The 24,716-nt window shown below is 41.7% G+C and overlaps 3 protein-coding genes and 2 long non-coding RNA genes across 6 annotated transcripts; 2 read left to right on the forward strand and 3 right to left on the reverse strand.

The window, feature by feature from the left end:
- Positions 1-3,581: 3,581 nt before the first annotated feature.
- Positions 3,582-4,698, forward strand: LOC117241482 (survival motor neuron protein-like; the record flags this gene model as incomplete). Its single annotated transcript, XM_033507399.1, has 4 exons — positions 3,582-3,604; positions 4,002-4,299; positions 4,420-4,499; positions 4,568-4,698. Coding segments are annotated over 4 exons (460 nt in total), but the record flags the coding sequence as incomplete, so codon positions are not given.
- Positions 4,699-6,177: 1,479 nt separating this feature from the next.
- Positions 6,178-7,620, reverse strand: LOC117241478 (katanin p60 ATPase-containing subunit A-like 2; the record flags this gene model as incomplete). Its single annotated transcript, XM_033507397.1, has 5 exons — positions 6,178-6,481; positions 6,632-6,831; positions 7,045-7,157; positions 7,216-7,384; positions 7,561-7,620. Coding segments are annotated over 5 exons (846 nt in total), but the record flags the coding sequence as incomplete, so codon positions are not given.
- A 204-nt stretch (positions 7,621-7,824) lies between these two features.
- On the reverse strand, positions 7,825-8,654 carry LOC117241481. Its single transcript, XR_004495010.1, has 4 exons — positions 8,548-8,654; positions 8,418-8,474; positions 7,934-8,123; positions 7,825-7,844 (listed from the first exon to the last, which is right to left on the reverse strand). It is a non-coding gene; the product is annotated as an uncharacterized LOC117241481 (long non-coding RNA).
- A 241-nt stretch (positions 8,655-8,895) lies between these two features.
- On the forward strand, positions 8,896-10,499 carry LOC117241480. Of its 2 annotated transcripts, none has more exons than XR_004495008.1 (2): positions 8,896-9,524; positions 10,296-10,499. It is a non-coding gene; the product is annotated as an uncharacterized LOC117241480 (long non-coding RNA). The 2 variants fall into 2 exon arrangements; XR_004495009.1 differs by having other exon boundaries at positions 10,299-10,499.
- A 2,520-nt stretch (positions 10,500-13,019) lies between these two features.
- Positions 13,020-14,890, reverse strand: LOC117241479. The gene is made up of 2 exons (XM_033507398.1): positions 13,935-14,890; positions 13,020-13,419 (listed from the first exon to the last, which is right to left on the reverse strand). Exons 1-2 carry the CDS (start codon positions 14,888-14,890, stop codon positions 13,020-13,022), a joined length of 1,356 nt encoding a protein of 451 aa, XP_033363289.1.
- Between the last annotated feature and the right edge of the window lie 9,826 nt (positions 14,891-24,716).

A 24,716-nucleotide genomic window follows, 5' to 3' on the forward strand; every position in this document is an offset into this window, starting at 1 on the left:
ATAAATAGACGAAGAATTTCATATGTTGCTTAAAAACGTTTCTCGCAAAGAACCAATCTTTAATCTAAATATATATATATCCAAACTCCGGAATATACTCTGCCCGTTCCCAAATCTCATTCTATGCTAATTTGATTATCTGAAATCGCAGTGCACGAGTTTCAAGATCGAATTTCGTCCGTGTCCAATCTTCATTATTCTCTTCTTCTCTGTTATTTGTTCTCGAAACAAAAGTTACGATACGTCTCTGTAGGTGCATACATTACAATGTTAACGGCTCGTTCTCCAACATTTCGAACAGCTTGAACAAATCTCGTTCCAATGGCCTGCCAATCAAGCCTAGTTGTGGAATAACGCAACACGCACAATATCAGCCGCATCTTCGTAGTTTGGTACATTAAAATAGTCAGAGGAATATAGTGGCATAGATTTGACTGCGAAATCCTGGGACACTCTATATAAGGAAAGGACCCTATCAAGGGAAGAACAAGATTCGAGTAAAACCTGATCGAACAGTAATATTCGTTGGAAAAACTTGTTAGATGGTAATATTTGCAGGAAAACATCGTCGCACAATTACGGTCACAAGGGAGACATGGTCACACGGTAACATTCGCAAGAAACTTTAATATGCCAATCACGCACAACGTCTGGATGCTTTAAGAAACAATGATCTTCCTATCTGCCGAAGAGCACACGACATTTTCCCACGCGAATCAAACTCGCCACGCGATAAAAGACCGCCACTGGCCAAAAAACTGAGCGAAAGAAAAAGGACGGAATTAAAGAACCGAAGAGAAAACTCAAAACGGCGTGTCCGTTGAGGGTAATCACAGTGTTACGACCGTTCGCGGAGAGACGCGGTCGCGAGGAAAACGCGTCAGCGAGAGGCGTAAATTCTCGCTACGATTCGGTGAATCGACGCCGCGAAGTAGTCGTTCCCCTGTTTCGGTTAAGATAACAGAGGTGGTTAAATGAATATGACACAGCAGAGTAAGTTATATTTCACCGTTTATTCCAACAACTTATAACGAAGACAGTTACGCTGGTGCGTATGTACGAGATGAGTGAGTGACTGATCTACGGGTGTGTATACCCGGTTGAAGGATGTTGACCGTTCGAAGGATGTAAAATCAGTACTGTCTTGGGAGACGATGCTGTCTCGGAGGAAAGCTAAGGATGGGTGTGTCTAGCGCACCGGACCATCGGATTTGTTGGTGACGATTTTAGTTAGGAGAGTAAGGGAATAGGCTTCGTTGTTAATTGGTCACACGAAGGGTCTTAACCGCCCTCGAGAGAAAGTGGTTAGTGGGAGGAAAGTTGCAGCGTACGTGAGAAAAACTAACTTTCCCTTGTCACGCCGTGGTAGACAATAGTCTTTGGAAATTCTTCGGAAACAGACGTTTGTTTGGTTTGAAGGACCTTTACTAGGAAATCTATGAGATTTATGGAAGGTACTTGAGACTGTTGAGGGTACGCAGTGAGTATCCGAAGACATCTGGTTGCCATCTTGCCCGCGGTGTGTGGCCTCGGCTAGGTAGAGTGTTACGCGACGTAACACACAGTGATTTGGCCGACGATTTCGGCCAATCTGCATAACTTAACGCGCGTTTCCATTCGCTAGTAATTAGAGTCGGCGATGCTTACTTTGTCTCGGTCGGCAACGAAAAAGATAAAAAAGAAATCCGATTGACCAACGATAAGGGAACTTCCGAGCAGAAACCACAGATCCCATCTCGAGGAGTATGTATCGTCTTTAACGAGCCTTATTTTCGCTTTCGAGTTGCGTGTCACGGGAGGCGAACATATCTATATTCCCTTTGTAACTTGATCTGCACTGCACTGTGTCTATTCGATAATATTTTTCGCGAACGTGCGTGCTGAATTTGCTGGGAGAATTATTAGGTAAAACGGAGAATATTGCAATTTCTACACAAAGGGCGTGTCACGATCTTTCAGCTTGGTCACAAATTAATATAGCGTAGTCTATATAAAAAAAAATCTTACTAATAAAATTATTATACGATTTCCTGCGGGCACGACGCTCGAGGAATAAACGAAAGTGTAATTTTCATTTTCAAGGTTCGCGTCACGAAACATACGCATTTACGGATACATCTCACCACACAGTATCGTATTGTGATTGCAGACACGTGTTTGATCAGTAAAAACGGGACACGCGGTCGGTGAACTCTTGCACGTCAAGTACAGGATGTGAATTTTTGCGTTTCGTCCTCCAGGCCGCATGAGAAGAAACACTAGACAGGCCTCTGATATATCGCACGGGATACGGGACACTGCGTTTGTTCCAGACGCACACAGATAGGCCACGCATGGACGAATGAGAACTTATATTCCGGCACAAGGATAATGATTGAGGATAGCGTCGCCAGATTATAGAAATTAATGGTAATCATCGTTCGACCGCGAATCCCGCGAATTCCCAGCTACCAGGAAAATGCTTATTTTTCTTTTCTTTATCAATACCTAAGTAAGTTTGAAAAGTTACATGTATAACAGCAACAATGTAAATATGGATGCTGTTGACATTTAGGAGGGAAAATGTCGATGACTATGAGAGTCCTCTTTCCATCATATGTATAGTTCGGATTAAAGGATATTTGTATCTCAACGTTTATTTGCACTTTTAGAAGTTTCTCTTTGTGTATTTTGTTTGACTTCCGAATTTTCAAAGATAACAGTATCTTAAGGATACAAACTTTAAACGTATATATTTTTCACACCTTGTTCGACCTTCGGGTTGAGTAAAGTACGGATTATGTACAAAGGTATTTAAAGCGTTATAAATCACAGATTTACCCAGCGTGGCATAAAACGAAAACTCTACTCACCAATGTCCTTGATACGAAGTCTTGACGAGTTTCACAGTGAAGAGGAACTGTATAGCGCACATGAGGAGACAGCAGAGGTTTAGGGAGAGGGCGAGTGCGCACAGCGCTAACGTCACCTCGTAGACAATCGTATACTCTTCCGGGCTGATCAGGCTACTCGGCGTCACCGTTAACGGTGAGATCTTCAGCAAGAAGATCAACGAGAGTAGCGCCAGTAACAACGACACTAGACACAATAAACCCAAACTGGTCAACGTCTCTTTCGCGCTAACCTCGTGGTCCTTGTGATTCCTTGACAGGGACGACGACCAGGAAGCGTTCAAGGGGTCTCTATACATCCTATGGATCATAGGAGCACCTTATCGTGCAATATACTCAGAGGATGGAGAAATTTATGAAGCTATAATATCAAAAATTTACGAAAACAATGGCACGTGTTGAAGTGGTTACCACATCTAAGAAAACTCTACATCTGGTCTTTTTTAGTTTTCTCAAGCACTGAAGCCATCGACAGCGTGTAGACAAAAGACTGCGACGAAGTCAGGCCATAAACAGTAGACAGGCGACGTTGGCTTCGGGGTTTTTCAGTTATTAGGTAACACAGCTAGCGTGCGGATCTGGACCAGCTCAAATTGTATTTTTACTTATTACACTTCTATTTAAATATATTTTCTACCTTACAATTTATCCACGTGTTTTCTCTGTTTACACACCGAATAACCTCAACAGCACGTGTGTTGTAAAATTTGTAGGTAATACCTTTAGCATGATGGTTATGTCAATTAAGAAATGTACTAAAAATACATATATATATATATATATATGAAGTAAAGGCTTTCGCATAGTCTATCACAGTGTCATTCAGCAGGTCCTTAACTGGGCAGGAGTACCTGTCAATGTCTATGGGGAGACCCGTGGGATATAGGGTCATGAACCATAAACATGCATGTTACTTATTGTTCATTATTAGCTGCTTGGAATATAATTCTCCTCATTAGACGAGTGATTATTACTACATATATCAAGGCAAACATTTATACATATACATTTATGCACGGGAAATTCTAATACATTGCCTGTAAGGACAGTAACCGAATGGCACTCAGTCATTCTATTAAATGACAAAAATTTCTTTTACTCTGTGTTTAGGCTATGGTAATACACAGAAAGTCGAGTTGAGTTCTCTTTTAGAATCAGAAGGTTTGCAAAGTCAAATAGCACAACAAAAGAAAGCTTTGGAAGAGAAATTCAATGAAGAGAACGATGAGACTTGTGAGACTAATTTTTCTACAAATGTAAATTCGAAAAAATATAATGTAGAAAAAATGGATTGTGACTCTGAAGAAGCAAATGCGTATAAACATCACTTCATACCGGGACCATCTTTCAATTCGATGACTGATATAATGCCACCTGCACCTCCTTTACCACCACAATTAATGGCCAAGTAAGTACAATTTAAAAATTCTAATGGAATGCTGAATACTTCTAATATTAATAAGTAATTTGGAATAAGTTTAACATTTTATTTGGAAAAAAAATACGAAATTTTAATAAAATGTACTAGATTACCAGATAATGATACAGACGCACTTTCAAGTATGTTGATGTCATGGTATATTAGTGGTTACATGGTATATTACACAGGTAATTATTTCATATAAGTATTTTATTGTATATTAAATTTTCAATGGACTATGTTATTTCTTTTGTAGGTTATTATCATGGTTTGAAACAAGCAAGAAACAATCAAGAGAACAGGAAGAACTGTTGATTATATCAATTTTTTCAATAACAATATAACAATAATATAAGATATAATAAAATATAAAACTCATTGTATTTATTTACTTCAATTATTTGAAATAAAGAACAGCTTTATTTTCATATAAGACTTTAAGACTTTTTTAAAAATAATTACTAAGATAAGAAAACATAAAACACATATTTTTGATAAAATACACTCACATATATATGTCGGGTTATCATTAGGATTTAAGGCGCGTAATGATCCTTCGTTTGAATTAGCCATTGTTTTACGAAACAGAGAATATATTTACGCGAATAAACAAGATTTTACAAAATATTATGAATAATGAGTTTAATAAATAATAAGATTAACAAACGATAAGTTTAACTAATAATTAGATTAAAGATTAATAAGTTTAACGAACAATAAGAGGAACGAATAATTAGCCATTGTTTTACGAAACAGAATATGTTTACGCGAATAAAAAAGATTTTACGAAATATTATGAATAATGAGTTTAATAAATAATAAGATTAACAAATGATAAGTTTAACTAATAATTAGATTAAAGATTAATAAGTTTAACGAACAATAAGAGGAACGAATAATATGTCTTACGAATAATGAATTTAACGTATAATGAGATTAACGATTGATAGGTTTCACGAATAATGAATTTAATTAACGCTATTAACAATGTTCCGGGGTCAAACGAATCCACGGTCAACGGGATAACTCTTTACTATGTGTAGAATAATTTTAAACACAAACTACAATTGCTGAGACACTCGGTAAATTGGCGATCACACGAATGAATATCTGATGAAAATCTTTTTCGCTATACGACTGCATTTGTTTGTTATATGCTCGCTGGAAACATCGAGAAGGTTCCAATCGTTGTTGCTAGGCAATTTCTGTCAAAAGTTTGTTGTATACTCTTTGGAAATATCGAGAAAGATTCAAACGTCGTTGCTAGGCAGTTTCTGTCTGGAGATTGATTCCTAATACAACGTGTGTCCCATTATATCGACATCTCTAAAGTACAATTCTATGTGATTTCTAGGGAGAACAATACAACCGATCCACACCTTCGTCAGGCAAAACGTTTATCCCGTGACCGTGGCTACGTTCGGCGACCAGTTGTCACCTCGAACCCACTTTCGCTTTCACAAATATCAAACAATTACAAATGACAATTGCTTAATTACAATTATGATAAAATCTAGGCTAAAGCATTAGAAGGCTTCCTCAAAATTGCAAAGGGAAGGCTCCGGTTTTCCTTTCATCTCCGACATATATAATACAAGGATATAATACAACCGAACATTTTAAACTTAGCCTATAGCGCGTGCGCGCACACACACGCACACACATGACACACATGACACACATGACACACATGCGCACACATGCGCGCACACACATGCGCGCATACACACATGCACACACATGCGAATGATTTCTCGAACGATAATCCATTTATTTATATTTTTCAATATCTGTCCTTACGATTGCGTATTTATTTGTTCCACGTATCATATTTATCTATTTGCATAACTGTAGGTGACATTTTTTTAACAATTTTGCTAATATTTCATAACTTTTTAATTCATATTTCAAAGTGGTAACAGGTGTTTCTTTCTTTTCAAGTCTCCTCCATATCGGGCTTATTTCTAGTAGCCACGCTTGCTTACAAAGCAATTTTATATCTGCACAAGAATATCTTTCAGTACATTTTACTATGTGGTTTACAATATCTGTATTTTCTAATAAGTGGTTGCTAAGGTATAATTTGAATATACCAAGTCGAGCAACTTCATTGGGTAATGATACGTATATTTGCTTTTCGAGACGCCTGAGTAAAGCTGCATCAATGCCCCTAATAACATATTTACAATAAATATTATCGTTCTATTATACTAATAATAATGAAGGAATACTTCAAACAACACAATAACATATTTGGAATTTGGAGAAATATTACGATATTTTCTACTTAGAAAACATTGAAATAACGTGATATACGTACCAAGGGGAATTAGTTGTAGCTAGAAGAACTACATTAGAATTCTCATTAGACACTAATCCATCCAATCTAGAAAGAAGTTCTGATCTGAATCTCTTTGCAGGTTCAGACAATATACAGTCTCCTTTATTTGTGGCGATCCAGTCAATCTCGTCGATAAAAATAATTGTAGGCGAATGACTATAGGCAAGTTCAAATAAAACCTGTTCAGTTTAACAAATGTATTATTCATTAAATATTATATTCGAAATTCCTTAAATTCATTGCCTCATCACGAATATGATATCATTTCGTTTTCCAAACAACTATTCTATTTATATATAAATGACGAAAAATAAAATCAAATCTTTTTATACCTAGAATCTCTCCTTCATAGACAAAGGAACAAAGAGACTTACATAGACAAAGCAACTTACACGTATATACTTCTCGGAATCGCCTCTCCATTTGCTGCCCAATGAGCTGGCAGTTATGTTAAAAAAGGTGCAATGGCATTCTGTCGCGACTGCCTTCGCTAACTTCGTTTTCCCTGTTTTGTATATTTCTTGTAAACACGTACAGAAATGAAAAGAATACGAGTATCTTACCTGTACCAGGTGGGCCGTACAGCAAAATACCTTTCCAGGGGGAAAACGGGCCATCAAAAAAGATAGGATACTTAAGGGGATACACAACGGCCTCCTTAACAGCGGTTTTACATTCCTCTAGACCTATAACGTCATCCCAATGTACATTTAATTTGTTTACTATGATCTCCTGTGATGATACAAAGATAAAATGGCGTCTTCTCTATATTAAGTAAGTGTTACGTAATTTGATATTTGAAGCGTTACTGAAATCACGTCATCGTCGATATACGTTGGACGGTTTATCGACGGGAATTTTATCGTTTAAAAGCTTTACGATATGTATATTAATCGAAAATAACTTACGCATGAGATGTCCTCAGCCTCGTAATTCCGAATTATCTGAATAAAGCTTTTCAATGCATTTCAATATCTTCGATTGCATGGATTGTTCCATTGGGACGTTAAATAGCTCTTCTGATGAACGTCCATCACTCTCATTGGGGAATATTGACGTCACTGTCATTGCGAGATTAATATGATTCGTATTGTCATCAGTTATCTTCTGCTGTAGATTCGTCTCTTTCACAGGCTCACTTCTCGCTTGTTTACTAACAGATTTGGCTTTTGTCTCAATACTTCTACAAACACTGCATCATATTGTAATACGATACGTTGAATACGATACGTTGAATACGTTGAATACCATTTAATATCGTTAAATAATATAAATTCTTACGTTTTGCTTGCATTTGTCACTTCCCTCGTCATTTCCCTTCCAGTTATTTTCTTACACAATATGGGATATTTTTGAAATTTCATCTTGTAATAATTTTCATACTCTGCAACGATAATTTCCAAATCGATGTTGTCGCAAACCCGATGTTCGAGAGATAGACGAGCTTCCCGGAATAATACATCGCTAACGTCTATATACCTAAAAACATGTAGTTTTTAATTAATTATAGTTTTTAACTGATTAAAAATATTTTTCGCAATGACTGAACACTATAAGATAACCATCAAACAACTGTTTTATCTCTAGGTAAGACAGGCAAAAGAATGTATTTACTATATAGATCCTCGAAGATAATTTCTTGTCTTCTGCTTTTTAATTTCCAATTTTTAGATGGATAAGAATAATTTGAATTTATACTTCATATATTTGTTTATAACTAGTTAATCTACATTATCGATTGAGTTATTCTTAACTACTGAATTACCGATGTCGAATTTTCAAATTTGGTTTCGCCTTCTCTTTCCATGATGTCCACTGATTTCTATTTCGATTGGTCACTGACACTATTCAAAAGAATTGGAACTAGGAATATATTTTAATTATAATATACTCACCCATTGTGTTCCAAATAATCACATACAAGGTATAATATGTTCCGATGACGTTCCGAAATACGACTCTCCTCCTAATATAATTATTTTTTCATTACAATAATATAAGGTTTTTCGTGTAATTTTTTGTTACATTTGCGAATTCAACGAGTTACACATGATTTTTCATGAAACACGAACGTTAAAAATATTTGATACAGCCTAATTATAAAAATTGTTAGAAGCAAAAGTCATAGATACTATGTGCGAGTATCGCATGAAACGAACAGCTATTAAGAGAACTGCAGCAATATTACAAATGAAATAACAAAACATACTCGTCTGTGACGTGAAATTCTAAAATCTAAAATCTAGAATATTCCTTACCTTTTTTCGCAGATTATAAAATATCTTATTCATACTACCTTGCATCGATAAATCACCGTTCATAGTGACACTTTCAAATCGCCTATCGTTTCTCAATGGATACGAGAATTTCCGTTTATTACTTTAAAAACAACCCGTCCATTACGTTTCTCTTAAAAAATTCTTTCAACTCCGTTGAAAACCGAGCATCAAACAAGAGACAAACGATTTGTTGTCATGGAAATGTTTGGTTCACACATAAGCAACGCACAAATATAATGATAGAATAGCTGAGTGTGTGTACTGTATAGTAAGATGGATGCAACATGGAAATAGAAAGAGAACACCATGTATAGATACTTCCTGTCCTTGTTTAATCAGGCATGCACACTAGTGGACACTGACGCTGCTCGTATACCGCTGTTACATATTTCCTGTACAAGTGCGCGTCATTAGACAAGGACGGAACATCCTCTCTCTACTTCTCTATCGCGCTTTTAGTTCGCTCACGCGCTCTGTACTTATATCTATTACATTTCCACCATAAGCAGCGGCCGTGCAGTGACTTACAAAAGTTCCGAACGGTTCCATCCTGGACGGACGGTTAATTGCGTTCGGTACTTCGAGGCAGGAAGGTGAGTACAGAATCGCTCCTCTTAGTACTCTTATTAGAAGTGTTATCATCGAATATAAGTTTTTTCAATAAATTCTTATCGTTTTACAATCTTTCTAGAATACAATGACGTCAGCAATCGATCATTTTCGCGAATTTATTGTAAATTAATAAATTTATTGTAAATTAATTGGGGGAATATCTGGAGTTCTTTATCGGTTTCGACTGTAAAATCAGCAACTATTCGAATTTTTCATTCATAATTGTGACATTTTCGACTCTTCCGTTGCCAAGACCCTCTTGAGAGATTTTTGGCACGTTCCATCACCCTTGTTAAACGAGTGCACATTGGTGGATATATTGATTTTAAAAACCAATACGTGTACGAGATTTATTATCTCACTGGGACAAAGAAATCCGTTTTATTCGCGAATTTTCCGTGTTTCTTCTTAATTTTCGTGAGTGTCTGGCGCGGAGCATTATTTGAATGAACTTTTCATCGTTCAGATTATATTTCGTTTAAAAAGATTGAAATTGATGTCAGAAGAAATGAAACAAGGTGCTCGGGCATTCTTTCGTTTCCCGGGGAAAGAGAAATATGAAAAAAAAACGGTCGTTCTTCCGTCTGCCATTTTCGTCCATTACCAAAATGGTATGACCCAAGTGTCCCGGGCCGTGAATCAATCAAGCGAATTTTGAATAATTTTTGAATAATATCCAGTTAATAATTTGTGAAACAAATTAATTTCATTTTATTGTTGGAAACAAATTAGTTGGACTTTTCTTTCTTTAGCAGTTTTTGCCAGAGTTGACCTGACGTGCTACTTCAGTTTCCATCTTCGCTTCTCGAAACTTCCAACGTCCTTGGTGTTGGAGTCTCCTTGCCCAGGTGAGTACATAGCTTCTAGATACTCGTCGCTGTTCATCCTTACGAGCCTCTCGAGCTTTAGTTGTCAATTGTTATCGTTAAAGGAAGAGAAGCTCGCGACAGATGTTATCGAACAAATCGTTTATTCTCGAAAAGTTCGAACTTGTTCGTTGCGTTTGAATATATATGGACGGACGCCATTTTTCATGACATCATCATGATTTGTCATGTCGTGAGTATAGCTTCTGACTACCATATGTTTGTGATTTATGTGAAATTTGACCACTATACCGTGATAGAATAATATTTCCAATGAATTATAAATATTTTACATTGTGAATTATAAATATTTGTTACAAATTATATCGTACTTGAGATGAAAATGAACCATATATCTGCTTATGGAATATGAGGTAGTAAATCATTCGAAACATAATAACGATTAATTAAGCACATATACAATAACGTTTACGAATGAATATTGCGAATTATTGTATGGCTTTAATGCGGTATTTAATGTTTTGATTGCGGTCTTTGAAATGGTATCATAGGTGCTGATATAATATCGCGCGAAAAAGGAAAGACCAGTGGTTAATATTGCAGGTGCACCAGTGCGTTGCGCTCGTCGAGGGTGGTTTTGACGCTGGTGCCGAGGAAAGGACGCAGAACGTGTTCGATCGACCCGCGAACGTAGCCTTCTTTTTTTTTTTTGTACGTGGAGAAATCCTCATGGACACTCCGCTGCTGCAATAATCGCGTAACAGCAGAGTAGTGTCGGACTCCTACCGACTAAAACTCCACGATGACCATCTTATGCGCGTGACAGGGGTGCTCCAGGAACCTCTTATGAATTAACTTCAGTTGCATCCCCTTCTCGCGTTCTCTTGTTCGAGCCGGCTATTGAGTGGGCGTTAGGGGGAGGTCGTTGCCCCTAGTGCTGTCACTTCTTCTGGTCGTAGTCCGTTGGGGTGGTGGCGGGGCGGCTCTGGGTCGTCTGACTGCCATCCTTCTCCATCGTCTTATCCTGCAGGGGTGAGAGTTTTTCTTTCTCTCCCTTTCCGCTCGCTCCTTCGCGAGCATAACTCGCTCGCAGAAGAGGCGGACGGCCTCGTATTCCTGTGACCCTCTCAACATCGCTTCCACAATCGCTGAGGGGGTCCACGTTTCTCCTATGGCGTGCCGCAGGGTGTAGCGGGGCAGCTCCCACGCCGGACAGAGCTCCAGGGTGTGCTGCGCTGTGTCCCTGCCCTCTCCGCAGTGGTGGCAGATGTCTGTCGTCTCTCGCCTTATTCTCTTCAGGAACTCGCCGAACACGCCGTGTCCGGGGAGTACTTGTGTCATCCTGAATGTGAGTGGGAGGCCGTGGCGGCTCCTCCATGCCTCCCAGTTTGGTAGGACCGCATCCGCGCCCGGTGTTCGCTTCTCCCGTTGATCAGTTGGGATCGCCACAGGTTCCATGTGTCCTCCTCGGCGGTTCCTGTGTCGTTTGGAGCCGCTTGCTCGATGGGGTCTTCTCCCGGGTGCCATTCTCTCCGGCGGGTGTATCTCTTTTTGAGCGCCAGCGACCGCAGCTCCCACGGGGGGGGGGACGCGGCTAGGGTGGACGCCGACGCGTGAGACACCGTCCAGTATCCCCTAATGATTCTGATGGCGGTCACTCTGTGCAGCCTTCTCAGGAGCAGGATGCTGCGACGGCTTGCCATCAGGTCGTCCGCCCATACTGGGGCCCCGTACATCACTCGTGACCGAACGACGCCCTCGTAGAGTCGGCGCACCGCGTCTCCGGCCCCGCCGATGTTCGGTAGTAGGCCGCACAGGGCATTGGCAGCCGCTGACACCTTCGGGATCAGTGAGTCGAAGTGCGGCTCGAACGTCCACTGGCTGTCGATGGTGAGTCCCAGATACTTCATCTGTGACCCCACCCGGACGGTTTTACCTGCCATGTTTATGCATAGGCCGGGCGGTGGTGTCCCTCGCCTCTTCCTGTCAAAGAACCAGGTGGCCTCCGACTTCGCAGGGGAGACTCTCAGGCCCAGTTCGTTCACGGCATGGATCGCACAGGCCGTTGCGATTCCGCCAATGCGCAGCGTCTCGTGCCAGCCACGACCCTCGACCAGGATTAGGGTGTCGTCCGCATAGCATACTATGGCCGCGCCTGGGGGTAGTGGGCATCGTAGTACCTCGTCGTACGCAACGTTCCATAGCATGGGGCCCAGCACCGAGCCCTGCGGGACGCCACGCTCGACGGATCGCTTTTCCTCTCCTTCCTTACTGGCGTAACACACCCACCTGTCGTCGAGGTAGGCCCGGATCAATCGGACGAGGTAGTTGGGAACCTCGAAGTGCTCCAGGGCCGTCACTATCCTGTCCCATGGCATGGTGTTGAACGCGTTGACGATGTCCAGGGAAATCACCAGCGCCACGCCTTTCCGGGAGACCATGTCCTCCGCAATCGCTCGTACGCGTCTGACCGCGTCAATCGTCGAGCGCCCCTTCCGGAAGCCGTACTGGCTTTCGTGCAAACCTGGCACTTGGCCCGCTATGTGTCGTTCCAAGCGGGCGGCGACTACCCTCTCGAGTAGTTTGCCGACCTCGTCCAGTAGGCATATCGGCCGGTACGCTGACGGCGAGGTCGTCGGTCGGCCCTCCTTATGGAGCAGGACCAGCCTCGCTGTCCGCCACGCCCGGGGGTAGACTCCCTCCCTCAGGCATCTTGTGAAGAGGTGCCGGAGTCTGGGGGCCATGACCCCCATCACTTCCCCCCAGATCCGGCCAGGGATTCCGTCCGGGCCCGGTGCCACGTTGCGGGCGGTCATTCTTCTGGTTGCCTCCCATATCTCCTCCTCTGTGACTTCCCAGTCGTCCCTCCATTCCAGCGGTCGTGTCGTTTCCCGTGGCCGTTCCGCCGCTCTGTTTTCTTGTGGGGGAAAGAGCGTTCCGGTGATCCGCGTCAGCAGTGCAGGTTCTATTTCCGCCGTTATCAGGGGGCCCTTCGCGCGCAGTTTCCGTGTCACCGTCCTGTATGGCCTCCCCCATGAGTCCGACTCGACTGTCTCAACCAGTTCGGACCAGGCACGGTCCTTCGCTTTTTTAATTTCCCTCTGTAGCGAGCGCCGTAGCGCGCGGCACGTCCGGTAGCGTGTCACAGACGAAATTCGAGCAATTGTATATAACAAACCGAAATTCCGAACGCCTTATCGCGTGTGACCGTCCGGTCAGCACCCGTTCTCAGCCGCCTGAGTGGCATTCGATCACTCCAGCCGTTCTCCGAATTTTACACTAAGTATAAACAAAACCTTCTCCCACTCCAACGAATGGAAGAATATAAATGCTCCCTTCAAAATCATCCAGTCAGTCTAATAAAGAAATTCTTAACTAATCCAAGCATCGAAAGTGTATCATCGCGAACCGAAAAAATTGTATAAATTGAGTAAAAAAAATAAAAAGAACTTAATCTCCTTTTCGGAAATTAACAAGTTCCTTATTTTTACCTTAATTTTACACGACAAGCGCAAGGAGACTTCTTCTTCGTCGCGTCGTCGCCAGCGGCGGGCCCTTAGGTACTGTCTTCGGGCCCGGCCACATCTCGTCCTCAGTTCCGCGATGCCGGGGTTCCACCAGTAAACTGCTCTGCTTTGCACCGTGCCTGGTGTGGCTCGTGGCATGGATGCGTCGCAGATTGCTGTCATGGCTTGGCGGAGGTTCTCGGCCTCCTCTTCCACGTCTGCTTCGGTCGTCGTTGTCGAGGCCTCCCAGTTCCAAGCTGTTGCTATAGCAGCCGCCCGGAGTAGGTCTTCGTTCCTCTCCTTTATTTTCCATCTGGGTGGTGGGCGCGCGTGCCTCCCCCTCGGCGGGCCGCGCCCGTCGTTTGTCGTCGGCATTCCAGGTCCAGGTGCGTCCACCTCCATGAATATGTAGAGGTGGTCCGACAGCGTCTCGACCCCTTCGGCCACTCTCCAGCCTGAGATCCGCCTGAATGCCTCGGGGGAGGCCCATGTTATGTCAACAATGGAGCTCACTCTGCACGTCACGCAGGTACTGGTCGAGCCCCTGTTCACTAGCAGAAGACCAAGTCCCGCGGCCCAGTTTGATAGCGTGCGGCCGCGCGCGTTGGTCCTGGCGTTCCCCCATTCCGTGGAGTGCGCGTTAAAGTCTCCCAGGACGAGCACTTGTCGGGGGAGTCGTCGCCTGACGCAGTCGCCAACTCCGTCCAGGAATTCTTCGAACGCTGCCCGTCCGCTGTTGGGTGACACGTACACCCCCACCACCATCATCCCTGCCCACTCGACCGCGGCGTACCCGTTGCCCCGTTCCAGCAGGGCTCCGTGGGCAAACGCCCCGGGCGTTGATGTCCAGGTGACGGCAACCATTCCGTCCGTGTCTCCGACCCACTCCGGGCCATCCAGAACTCTGTATGGTTCCGCCACCACCGCCAGGGCGACCGTGCTCTCCCGGATGGTTTGGTGGAGCAGGTCTTGTGCTCGCCTTGACCTTCCCAGGTTAGTCTGGAGGATGCGCATTCTCAGTTCCTTGGTGGCCTTTCCTTGTTCGTGGCTTCCTCCGTGCCTACCTCCTTGTTCGCGGGCTTAGGGTCGCTTTGCGGCGGGGAGCCTTTCTCGCTGCCTCTTGCAGCCGTGGATCCGCGGGCGGCTCCTTTCGTTCCCTTCTTCGAGGGGGCGCAGGCCGGTCCCCCCATCCTGTGCACCGACGGTGTTCCAAGCGCCTCGCAGAGCAGGCATTTCGGGCTCGCAGTAGTGCATGCTCTCGCCTGGTGCCCTGGTTCGCCGCATCTGAAGCACAGGTGCCCCTTGTCCTCCTTGGCGGTGCAGGTCTTCCCCGTGTGTCCTATCCCAAGGCACCTGTAGCACTGTAACGGTCTCCGTTCGATGGCTTCGACCTTCGCCATCGACCAGCCTATGGCGACCTTTCCAGCCTGGGCCAGTTTCCTCACTGCACTGGCAGGGCCTCGTATCCATACGGCGCCAAGTCCGTTCCGGGCGGGGCGGATTTCTCCCAGCCGGATGTCCTCCGGCTTGCAGCCGCTCTCCCTTGCCAGGGTGTTCTGGATTTCCGCCTTGGTGGCCGCTATGTCTATCAGGGACACCCTTGCCTCCGCGGCTCGGAAGGGGGTCGCCACGCGGACCTCGTTCGGGTCCAGAGCCCGCGTCAGCTGTGCTGCGAGCGCTGCGGCCTTCTCCCTTCCCTGGTCCTCAGGGACCTCTAAGATGACACCTCCGGTGATGGTCTTCCGCATCCTCATCGTGTTGATGCCGAGCTCGGCCAGGGAGACACTGTCCTTGGCCGCAGCCAGCACCTCCGCGTAGGATTGGCTCGATTTGTCCGTCAGGGTGATTGTTACCGCTGACGTCCGCGGTGCGCGCGGGAGGGGCCCCCTGCCTCCCCCTCTTCGTGTGTTCGCCGATCCACTCTCCGGAGTTTTCCTCTGGCTCTCCGCCCCTGTCTCGGGGATCAGCTTCGCCGGCTGCTTCCTCCCTGCCTCCTTCTTCTTTCCTCTTCTTTTCCTTCCGACGGTCTGCCATTCGGTGTCCGCCATTCGGCCTCCCTTGGGCGCTGGAGCGCTTGGGGCTCCAGGCTCCATCCCTCTCGTGTTCGCGACAGGGGCGACCTCCTTTCCTTCTCCTTTTTCTGTTCCCTGCAGTTGTTCCTCCAGTCGGTGCAGCAAGGATCTCATCTCCTCTACTTGCTGCTCGACTGCAGCGAGACGCGCCCTGTAGCTGTTCTCATCCGCGGTGGGGCGCGAGGCCGGCTCTTTTCGGAGTGCCTCTACCTCCGCCTCCAGTGTTGCTATGCGTCCTTGCGTTATAGCGAGTGCGTCGGTGACAGGGTCCGTTCTCCTCACTAACTCTGTCACGCCCGCGGTGATCGTTCTCGCCGCCTCCTTCAGGGTTTTCCCCTGCGTGACCTTGTGGCCGCGGGGCGCCTCGGCAGCCCTGGCCACCTCGGCGGCCCGGCGAATCAGTTCGGCTCCTATGTCCGCCGTTGTGGCTGATCTCATTTCTTCAGCCGGGTCCGCGGGGAGTTCGGGGGATTCGTTGGCCTTCCTCCTCTTCGCTCGGGGTGCTTCTCTGGCGGGGGTTTCCTCCTCCTCTGTTGCTTCCTCAGTCCATATTCCCTCCTTGTCCAGCGTGAAGCGGGAGGGTCCCTCCTTTGGCGGCATCGCCTTCGTCATGCTCCTGGTGCTAACGTGCGGCGGCTCCGCAGCCAGTTCCGTTTCCCTCCGTCCCCTGGCGTTTTCCTCTACCTCCTTCTCTTTCGCCATGGATGCGTCCGTTTCCCCGTTGGGCGGGAAATGTCGCTCGGTCAGCACTTGCCACTCTGCCAGTCGCTGTCACTTTCAAGTGGCCCGCGCAACGCGCTTCGACGCACGCGCCAATATGGCTGCGTCTGGGTAGTTCCTCGAGTAGCCCGTGTAGCGGCGCTGTTGTCACGCGTCCTAATATGGCTGCTCCACCGTCCTAACCTCACACTTGTTGGTTTGGTTTAACTCCTCCTTGTCCAGGCAGGACTTCCCGTATCCACACCCGTTTTGCGCTCACAGGCACTAGTCCTCCACTTTGGTTGCCTCCCTTGCCCAGGCTCTCCAGTTTTCCGGAGATTTCGATTACGCTCGCAGCTCCGTCCTCTCTACGTCTGCCTCCCATGTATCCCCACCACTTTTTCCCGCGAACGTAGCCTGTGCTCATACTGCGACAGAGTTCGTTTCAGTTGGGCTCAGTCGCTGTTTGTCCGTCGACAGCGTATAGTCGCGTCGGCCTACGATTCCTTTTTTCTTCTTGTTTCTTGCGAACTCTCTCGCAACAGCCGTTCTATACGTACGCCGCCAGTATATCGCGTGATCATCGTTCCCGTTGCTTCCCTTACCCTCTCACGTCCTTCGAAGGAGACCTCCCTTTGATTTTTCCTTGTTTGGGGGGAATTCATCGCTCGGACACATGGACTGCGAAGCACGAGGGTTGATCGAGGCATCAGCGTGATGTGTTTTTCAGGTTTCATATTTTCTCTATGATACTTTCTAAGGAGAATTTGGAAGATATACATTTTTAGGAAATAAAGGTTTTTATGGAGTCATCGATAAGTTAGAATTTAATTAACTCCAATTATTTAATATATAATTCCAATTTTCCATTCCAATTTTTTAATATATAAATTTAGTTTCCTCTATGGTGTTAGAGAACATAATGCGGGCATTTTATGATATAACGAATATATTCGTATATATTTTAGTTTATTCATTCGTCAAATTTCCCTAGTAGGCCGGCCTGCAGCTCACATGCAGCACTTAGTAAAAATTTGTTTTGTTAGAGGTTGGCCATTCTTCTTGCTATAAAAATATCGTGAAGTCATATCATATGATAAAGCACCTTCTGAAAGCTAGATGCTCGATAACGAGCCTAATGATTCTCGGTAGTTTGTAATGTCAAGCTTTGAATTGGCGAGATCGCTCTGCTGTCAAACCGCCGTCCAGCGGCGACCACATTCTTTAACCACGTTCAAGGGGTATATCACGCTACAGAAACCATCAAAGGGTTTGCAAGTTAGTTGCCTTTTAGAAGTGGGGCAGTTGGTTGTTACATGTCATCCGTAGTTGCTGGCTGTTCTCCTTAGTCGCCATACATCATAGAGACGACAGTTATAGTCGCCAGTTGTCCTTGCTAATGGTTGCTTGTTGTCGCTAGTTAGTTCTCGTTATCGTTATGTATTCCATCAATCACGTGAAATTTAACGTATGGGATTTTATTCTTCTTTATTCTTTCTGTAGGGAGATTTTTTAAGACGAGGAAAATATAGAATATTTCAAGACGACGGTAAGTTTTGAATTTAAATAACTATTTTATGATACAACAAAGTGGAAAAACGATTTAATTTTATAAAGTTTAAGGTAATTTTTTAAAAAACTTCGAATTTAAAAGATTCAAATAGATATCTTAAACGTAATTAAACCCTCCATATCGTAAGAAATTAAATGAAATTGCGCAAGAAAGTTAATACATTTAATGTATTATTTTAAACATTTATTTAAAAACATTTATTTAAAATTTAAGTGTAGGCGTTGACGCGCGCGCGCCATTCGAAGCATTTGTCAGTTCGTTACATCTGCGGTAAAAGTTGTAACTACGAAGAAGCTTAACACATGGTGCGTCTCAAGACGACAGTAAAAAGTATTAAGAGATTTTTCGAGATTTTTTCTTTTAAGTTTCCAAGTACTTTTTCTATTTAACTTCTTTTTTTTGCATTTTCTCACAATATTCGATAAATAGAGACGAAATATGACAGTTCTTAGTTTGGGGATTTATTGGTTCGAAAGTTACTTCAAAAGTGTTTCTGGAGTTCGTGCGGTTAATACTTTTAAACTACTGAGTACGACTTATTCCGTATGGCTGGACAAATCTTTGTTGATACTGTAAGCGTAACTGGTCCGGATATTGTCTTGTGGAGATAGAAAAATACACGAAGTATTGATTGAACTACATATTTTTTTAATTCTTTCTTAATTCTTTTAGTTCTTCATATATTGATAATAGAACGATATTCCGCTACTTTGAGCACAATATAGTAATGTTTAAATAAATAATAAAATTTACGCATTTCGTCTTCATGCGTCGATAAGAAAATGCAAAAAAAGTTAAAGAAAGATGATGCGCAGACGCGAAGTTTAGTCAGCAATAATATTTAAAACCTCTAAAATATATTGTACACATTTATTTGCAAATAAGCTCAATGAAATTAAACTGTAACTGTGTTTCCAATAATGTTTTCGATGTATTGCTCGCCATTATGTCGGATTAACAACTCTAAGTGATCGACCTTAATCACTAAATGGCGGCCGTGATTCAGTGGTATAGCTTTACATATGACGGACATCGCAGGCGCTTGTAAGACGTCCATTGTGAAACGTTTCCAATAGCACCGTTTATGTGATGGTGAAATCTGAATATATATATCGCTGAAATATATATCGCTTATCACTTGAGTCTGACACGATCGTTTTTAAATAGAATCACAATTTTTTATTCCTTACAAAATCAGTCTATAAAGATTATGTGCAAATAAAATAGATAAATAGATAAATGGTTGTACAAACTTATAAAACAGATATTACAAGTATATCTAAATAAATGATATATTTATAAATTGTAATATTTGATCTAAAGTTTAAATAAATAAAAGAGATACTCGTGACTTACAATAAAAGTATTTTTTTTCAATTTTTAAACAAAGCAAAAGTGGATAACAATTTTTCAAAATGTAAAAATCAACACAATGGTTGGTTTCTTTAATTAATCAATAACGTTTAAAGTTAATTAATGTCCAGAGTGGTTTGTACATTTTGTATTTCGCCGTATTTCAACGTTCGATGTGTAAATAGAACTTGATGCCTGAAATATCGAAAAAATAATTAAATCCGATCGTTCCGTCGAATTTGCAAATTGTATACTCGTGTAAAATCGAGTGCGCTTGTGTATGCTGATACGAAATGTGGTAGTATATTTTTCTTTTTTCGATTATCGTTATCACTTTTTGTGTGGAAAAATTAATTCCGTGAAATGGAAGTGCAATCAATACGGTTTATTACGAAATAATAGCACAACGACGGTACATATTGGTATTGACGTCAGCTTCACAAAATTTCTCGAGTATCGCGGTCGACTATTTGGGTTAAGAATTCATTTTCAAGGTTCTACAAGCACGAGTATCTTATGGATATGAAATTTTCAGTGTACATTTTAATAATCATATTTCATATTGCATGCTGCGGTCCAAGAAAAATCCGCAGTTAATATTCTGCTAATCCCTGCTGCTTTTAAAGACCATAAGTAAGGTCCGTAAGGTTTAAAAGATTTCGAGTAGATTTGTATTACGTATTTTATCTTCTAATTTTTAAAGAGAGGGTCGTGTTTAATTAATTGAAAATGACGAAACTGTAATGGGACATTATTATCAAATATTAAACGTGGTTCCATTGGGTACTTTTATGGTCTTTGCGAGATATATATGCATTATACGTTGCTATTAGCAACGCGTAGCGATGAACGAAAGAGCAGTACCTTCGTTATCTCGTCTCGGTTGTGTACATATCAGTAATGCACAGTACTCGTACTAAATATCTTACAAATTCCATACAGATTTTCAGATTAGTTTCGAATAATACCAACACGACCATGATAGTCACAGTACAGTATTAAATAGTGCCACTATGCATAATACACTCCTAAAATGTTTCTACAAATATATTTATCCGAATATTTTTGTCAGCTACTATATCCTAACCACGATTTATTAAACAATATATAGATTTAAAAAAGAATATATAACGACATTGCTTGTTTAGGCTAGATTGGTTTAACTTGTATAGTTTTAATAACTGTGTAAGGTCAAACAAGAACTTATCGTTAGTTTGGCGAGATTTGATTACACGAAGCAACATAATTGCTTTGAAACTCAGGACAGAAAACAATGTCAACCGGTAGACGCGTTTGTCTGGTGAACGTGTAACGCGTGAATAATATATAGCGACAATCACGCGAACGCTAGTTACAGCTGACTTGGCTTACATTGTAGCATTCAAACTAGAGTATACGAGCCGTAAGCGCTATTGAAAGTTCAAAGGCCGACTAGTGAGCTTCATCCTATCTCATTTTTTAATCAGGCGATGGATCGACGAATCGTATTGATTTCGAGGCTTATTATAGTTCTGTGGCAATTTTAAAGCGTGGTTTGTCTAATCTTGTCTCGTTAGCTACAGACTCTTTGGCGAGCAGCCTGAAACTTGATCCAGTTTCGAGAAAATGAAAAATTCGTCTCTTCTCTTTGCTTCCCTGTTCCTTCTTTCCTCCTTTTTCCCTTTTTACATCGCGTTAAGACCCGTTAAATAATATTGACTGCCGTGGACGCTGGCTGAGAAGTGCACTTTATAACTAGCTTTAAAATCACTGACGTCGATGAGGACAAAGGTAAGTTAGAGGGTTATTTATCTGAGCTGGTGTTATTCGACCTGAACTCTGCAGCTTTTCAGAGCTTCTTTCGTTTTTCTTTTAAGAGCAGAGATGTTAACTGGTCTTTTGTTACGTGTAAGAAGTATGTACTAAAGCTTATTGAGCACCAATTGGTTGCTCAAAGTCGAGATATACATACCCATATTATATTAATACGTTACAGAAGATTACGCGTTGGTTAGCTTATGAGAATTTATAGTGTGTCACAGATCACAAAAGCAGAATGACTACTTTTTCATAAACGATATATGTATATGAATTGAAAGTTTAACTATTACGCCACATACTTCTCTCGATAAACGTCGTCGAGTGCATATTGTTAAGGAATATTAGCCATTTGAATTCAATAGTTTCGAAGAAACTAATGCTTCTGTGAAGTTTTTGCAGGCTGTTAATTTTTTATTGAGATACTACAAAGTTTGAATAACTTCGATTAGAAATAAAAATCACATTACATTAACGCGTAGAATGTAACGTAACGTAGATAATGTAAATATAAATTATATTACAAGGAAATAATACGGGTAAGTAATGTGAAACATTCTGGTTAAAATTGCATCCTTTGAAGGCTAGGACACACAGTACTTACGAAGTAGATTAAGTACCAAATGGGGTACTTAAGAAAATTCATGTTGTCATTGTTTAATAAACATCTTTAGCTAATAGCTTTCTGCAAAAGCTGGTTTAAGTTATGCTAGCTTATTCCTTATTAATTGCAATTATATTGTTCGTATCTCCTAGAGGATTAACAATCCATTTTTATAATGGATAATAAAAGTAAATTCCTATTAGGTTGTCCCAAGTTTCTTTCGTTTTATAAAGAAATGACAGATGCACAACATATTTTGTTTTATGTTATTCTATATTATTTTACATTAAATTGGAAAAAGGTGGATCACACGTAATTCAATAAAATAATATAAAACGAAAAATGTTGTACATCTATTACTTTCTTATAAAACGAAAGAAACTTTTGGAACAACCTAATATTTCTCTACTACGACGCTTTTACAGTGCTAAAATATTTGATAAAAATGTTAAGAAATTCTAATATTGATTTAAGCGTATCGATTTATCTGCTCTTCATATTTAATCAAACAGAAATTGTTAATTATGATTTCCACTTAAAAGCGGATTGCATATTATGAGGATAAATTATCAAATTCATCTCTAATATAGACATTAGAGAATCATTCATAGCCGCAATCCTGTTTACCGCTAACATTCCTGGTACTCAATAATTCATTAGGTGACTGCTTTAGCCGCACAGAATACACCTACAAATAATTAATCGCGATTAATATTCCATCGACTTTTGAAAATCCCTCATGTGATCTATTTCATGCGATGAGAATACGTATAAATTGAGATTGCGATCGACCATCCTCAGTCGGATAAATCGAGTGATTCAAATTATAACACAAAAAAAAGTTAAAACTAGTTACATTATCTTTTTCAATTTTTATGTATTATTTGGCGGAAGAAACTTTGGTAATTGGTAAGTAAAGTTCACCTCCTTAATGTTAATGATTTTAATATGTTATTAAGCTCAAAGTTCTAAGGAATTTTCTATATATATATACATATACATAACTGTGTGCGTATATGTATAATATACGTATAACAACCAAAGTTCAGCTCTCAAGTGTACGCAAAACTTTTATGTTCATTTTACGCTATACCAGTATGTTTCATGAATTTGTTTGCTAACAGTATCGAAACAAATAACAAGCAGAGGACGAGCTATTCATGAATTGTTTTGCCAGCGTGTACGCTCCCAATATTTTCTATTTGAGAAAACATACTTGTTGCTATTGCAACTACAAATATTTTTACAGTCGACGCTTTTGCCGTGAATCATTGGCTAACATGTAAAATCGAGAAAAAACATGGTTTATTGTGATGGAAATGTGGAAAACCGCAAAACAGATATAGAAGGGAAAATAAAGGAAAGGAAGGTAGATAAGTAGAAGCTTGGGGTCAAGTTTAATTCACTGAAACCGAGCTGCTTGTATTATCACAAAACAAAATTGCCAGTACGTCATTTCCGTACTCTCGTCCTCGCGAAAATGGTTTTGCTCGTTAAGAAAAAACGAAGAGACAGGGAAGAGAGGAAAAAGCAAACGGAGAGCGCTTTTAAAAAGCTGGCGAACCGTGTGTTACCACAACGAGACACGCGACAATTGTGTCGCAACTCGTTTTTGAGATCTTTGCCAGGGACGCGTTAAAACACGCTGCAAATATATTTCTGGCTTTTCTGGGGTTTAACTGAAATATGACAAATAACGTTGTAAAACATATGTACTTATGACTTACAGAGTAATTGAGTGTACAAAATACATAGTATACAAAATAGCCAGCGATTTAGGGCTTTAAAAGATCAAAAGAAAAGAAAAGAAAAGAAAAGAAGAAAGATAATATGTTGTGGCAGTCTAAGTCGATCTAAGAAAATAGATAAAGGGAGGGAGGGGCAAAGCTAGTTAATCTGGAAAGAATCCAAGCGTCAATTTCAAGCATTTACAGAGAATCAAGCGGGCTGGTTAAAGTCGTGAATTGAGCAATTATCCCGCGTTAGGTTCAATCAGGTTAGTCCCACGCGAAATTGATCCAACCATGCGAAAACGAGTGTATTCTGATTTCTGTCGCAGATACTTCTGGCTAGTGCAGTACCTACACGGTGGTTGTTGAAATAGCCGCTTCTCCTCTATTTTCCGCAGCGCGGACATCATCCTTTGATCCCTTACGACTAACGAAGTTTTCGAAGATGTACGACAGTTTGAGATTCTACTTGAAAATGATCATGATTGCGGTTTGTCTGCCGTCTGCTCTTCTTTTTGTCCTTCCGTTAAAGACTGGTAAGTTGATACTGATTAATTATGCGATCGAAACCATATATAATGGCTACAAAAATGCCGCTAATATAATATTCCTTCTTTCTTTTATCTGTCTGCCTCTCAGGTCGTTTTACTAATTACAATAAGTAATTACGACTTCTTTGCGCTGTCTTTTAACGCATTCGAGACCGAAAGAAATTCATATCAGTCAGTAGGCAAGGGTATAATATACATATTTTATATATAACTTATGTAGTAATGTATATATCATGTTAATTTCATATTTTTTTGCGTAAACATTCCGTCATTTCCTTCCCGTTGCAGATATTTCGACGTTTCAGCGCACGGTGAAGTCCATTTTACACTGCAAATGCAATGCACTACCGTTTAAGCGTCGTAACAAGCAAAATAGCTCGCAAATCGCGAAGATTTCGTCGATCTTGACGAGAACTAACTGTCATTTCCTTCCCGTTGGAGATACTTCGACGTTTAAGCGC

This window comes from Bombus vosnesenskii, unplaced genomic scaffold, assembly GCF_011952255.1.
Source record: "Bombus vosnesenskii isolate JDL3184/JDL3185 unplaced genomic scaffold, Bvos_JDL3184-5_v1.1 scf7180000015984, whole genome shotgun sequence".
Lineage (NCBI taxonomy): Eukaryota > Metazoa > Arthropoda > Insecta > Hymenoptera > Apidae > Bombus > Bombus vosnesenskii.

Excerpts from the sequence above, each read along its gene's own strand:
- LOC117241479 (XM_033507398.1), bottom strand. The coding sequence starts at position 14,890 with ATGCGCATCCTCCAGACTAACCTGGGAAGGTCAAGGCGAGCACAAGAC. Across the intron at positions 13,420-13,934 it reads TGTGGCCGGGCCCGAAGACA|TCGAGTCGGACTCATGGGGG; the intron begins GTACCTAAGGGC and ends TGGTTGAGACAG.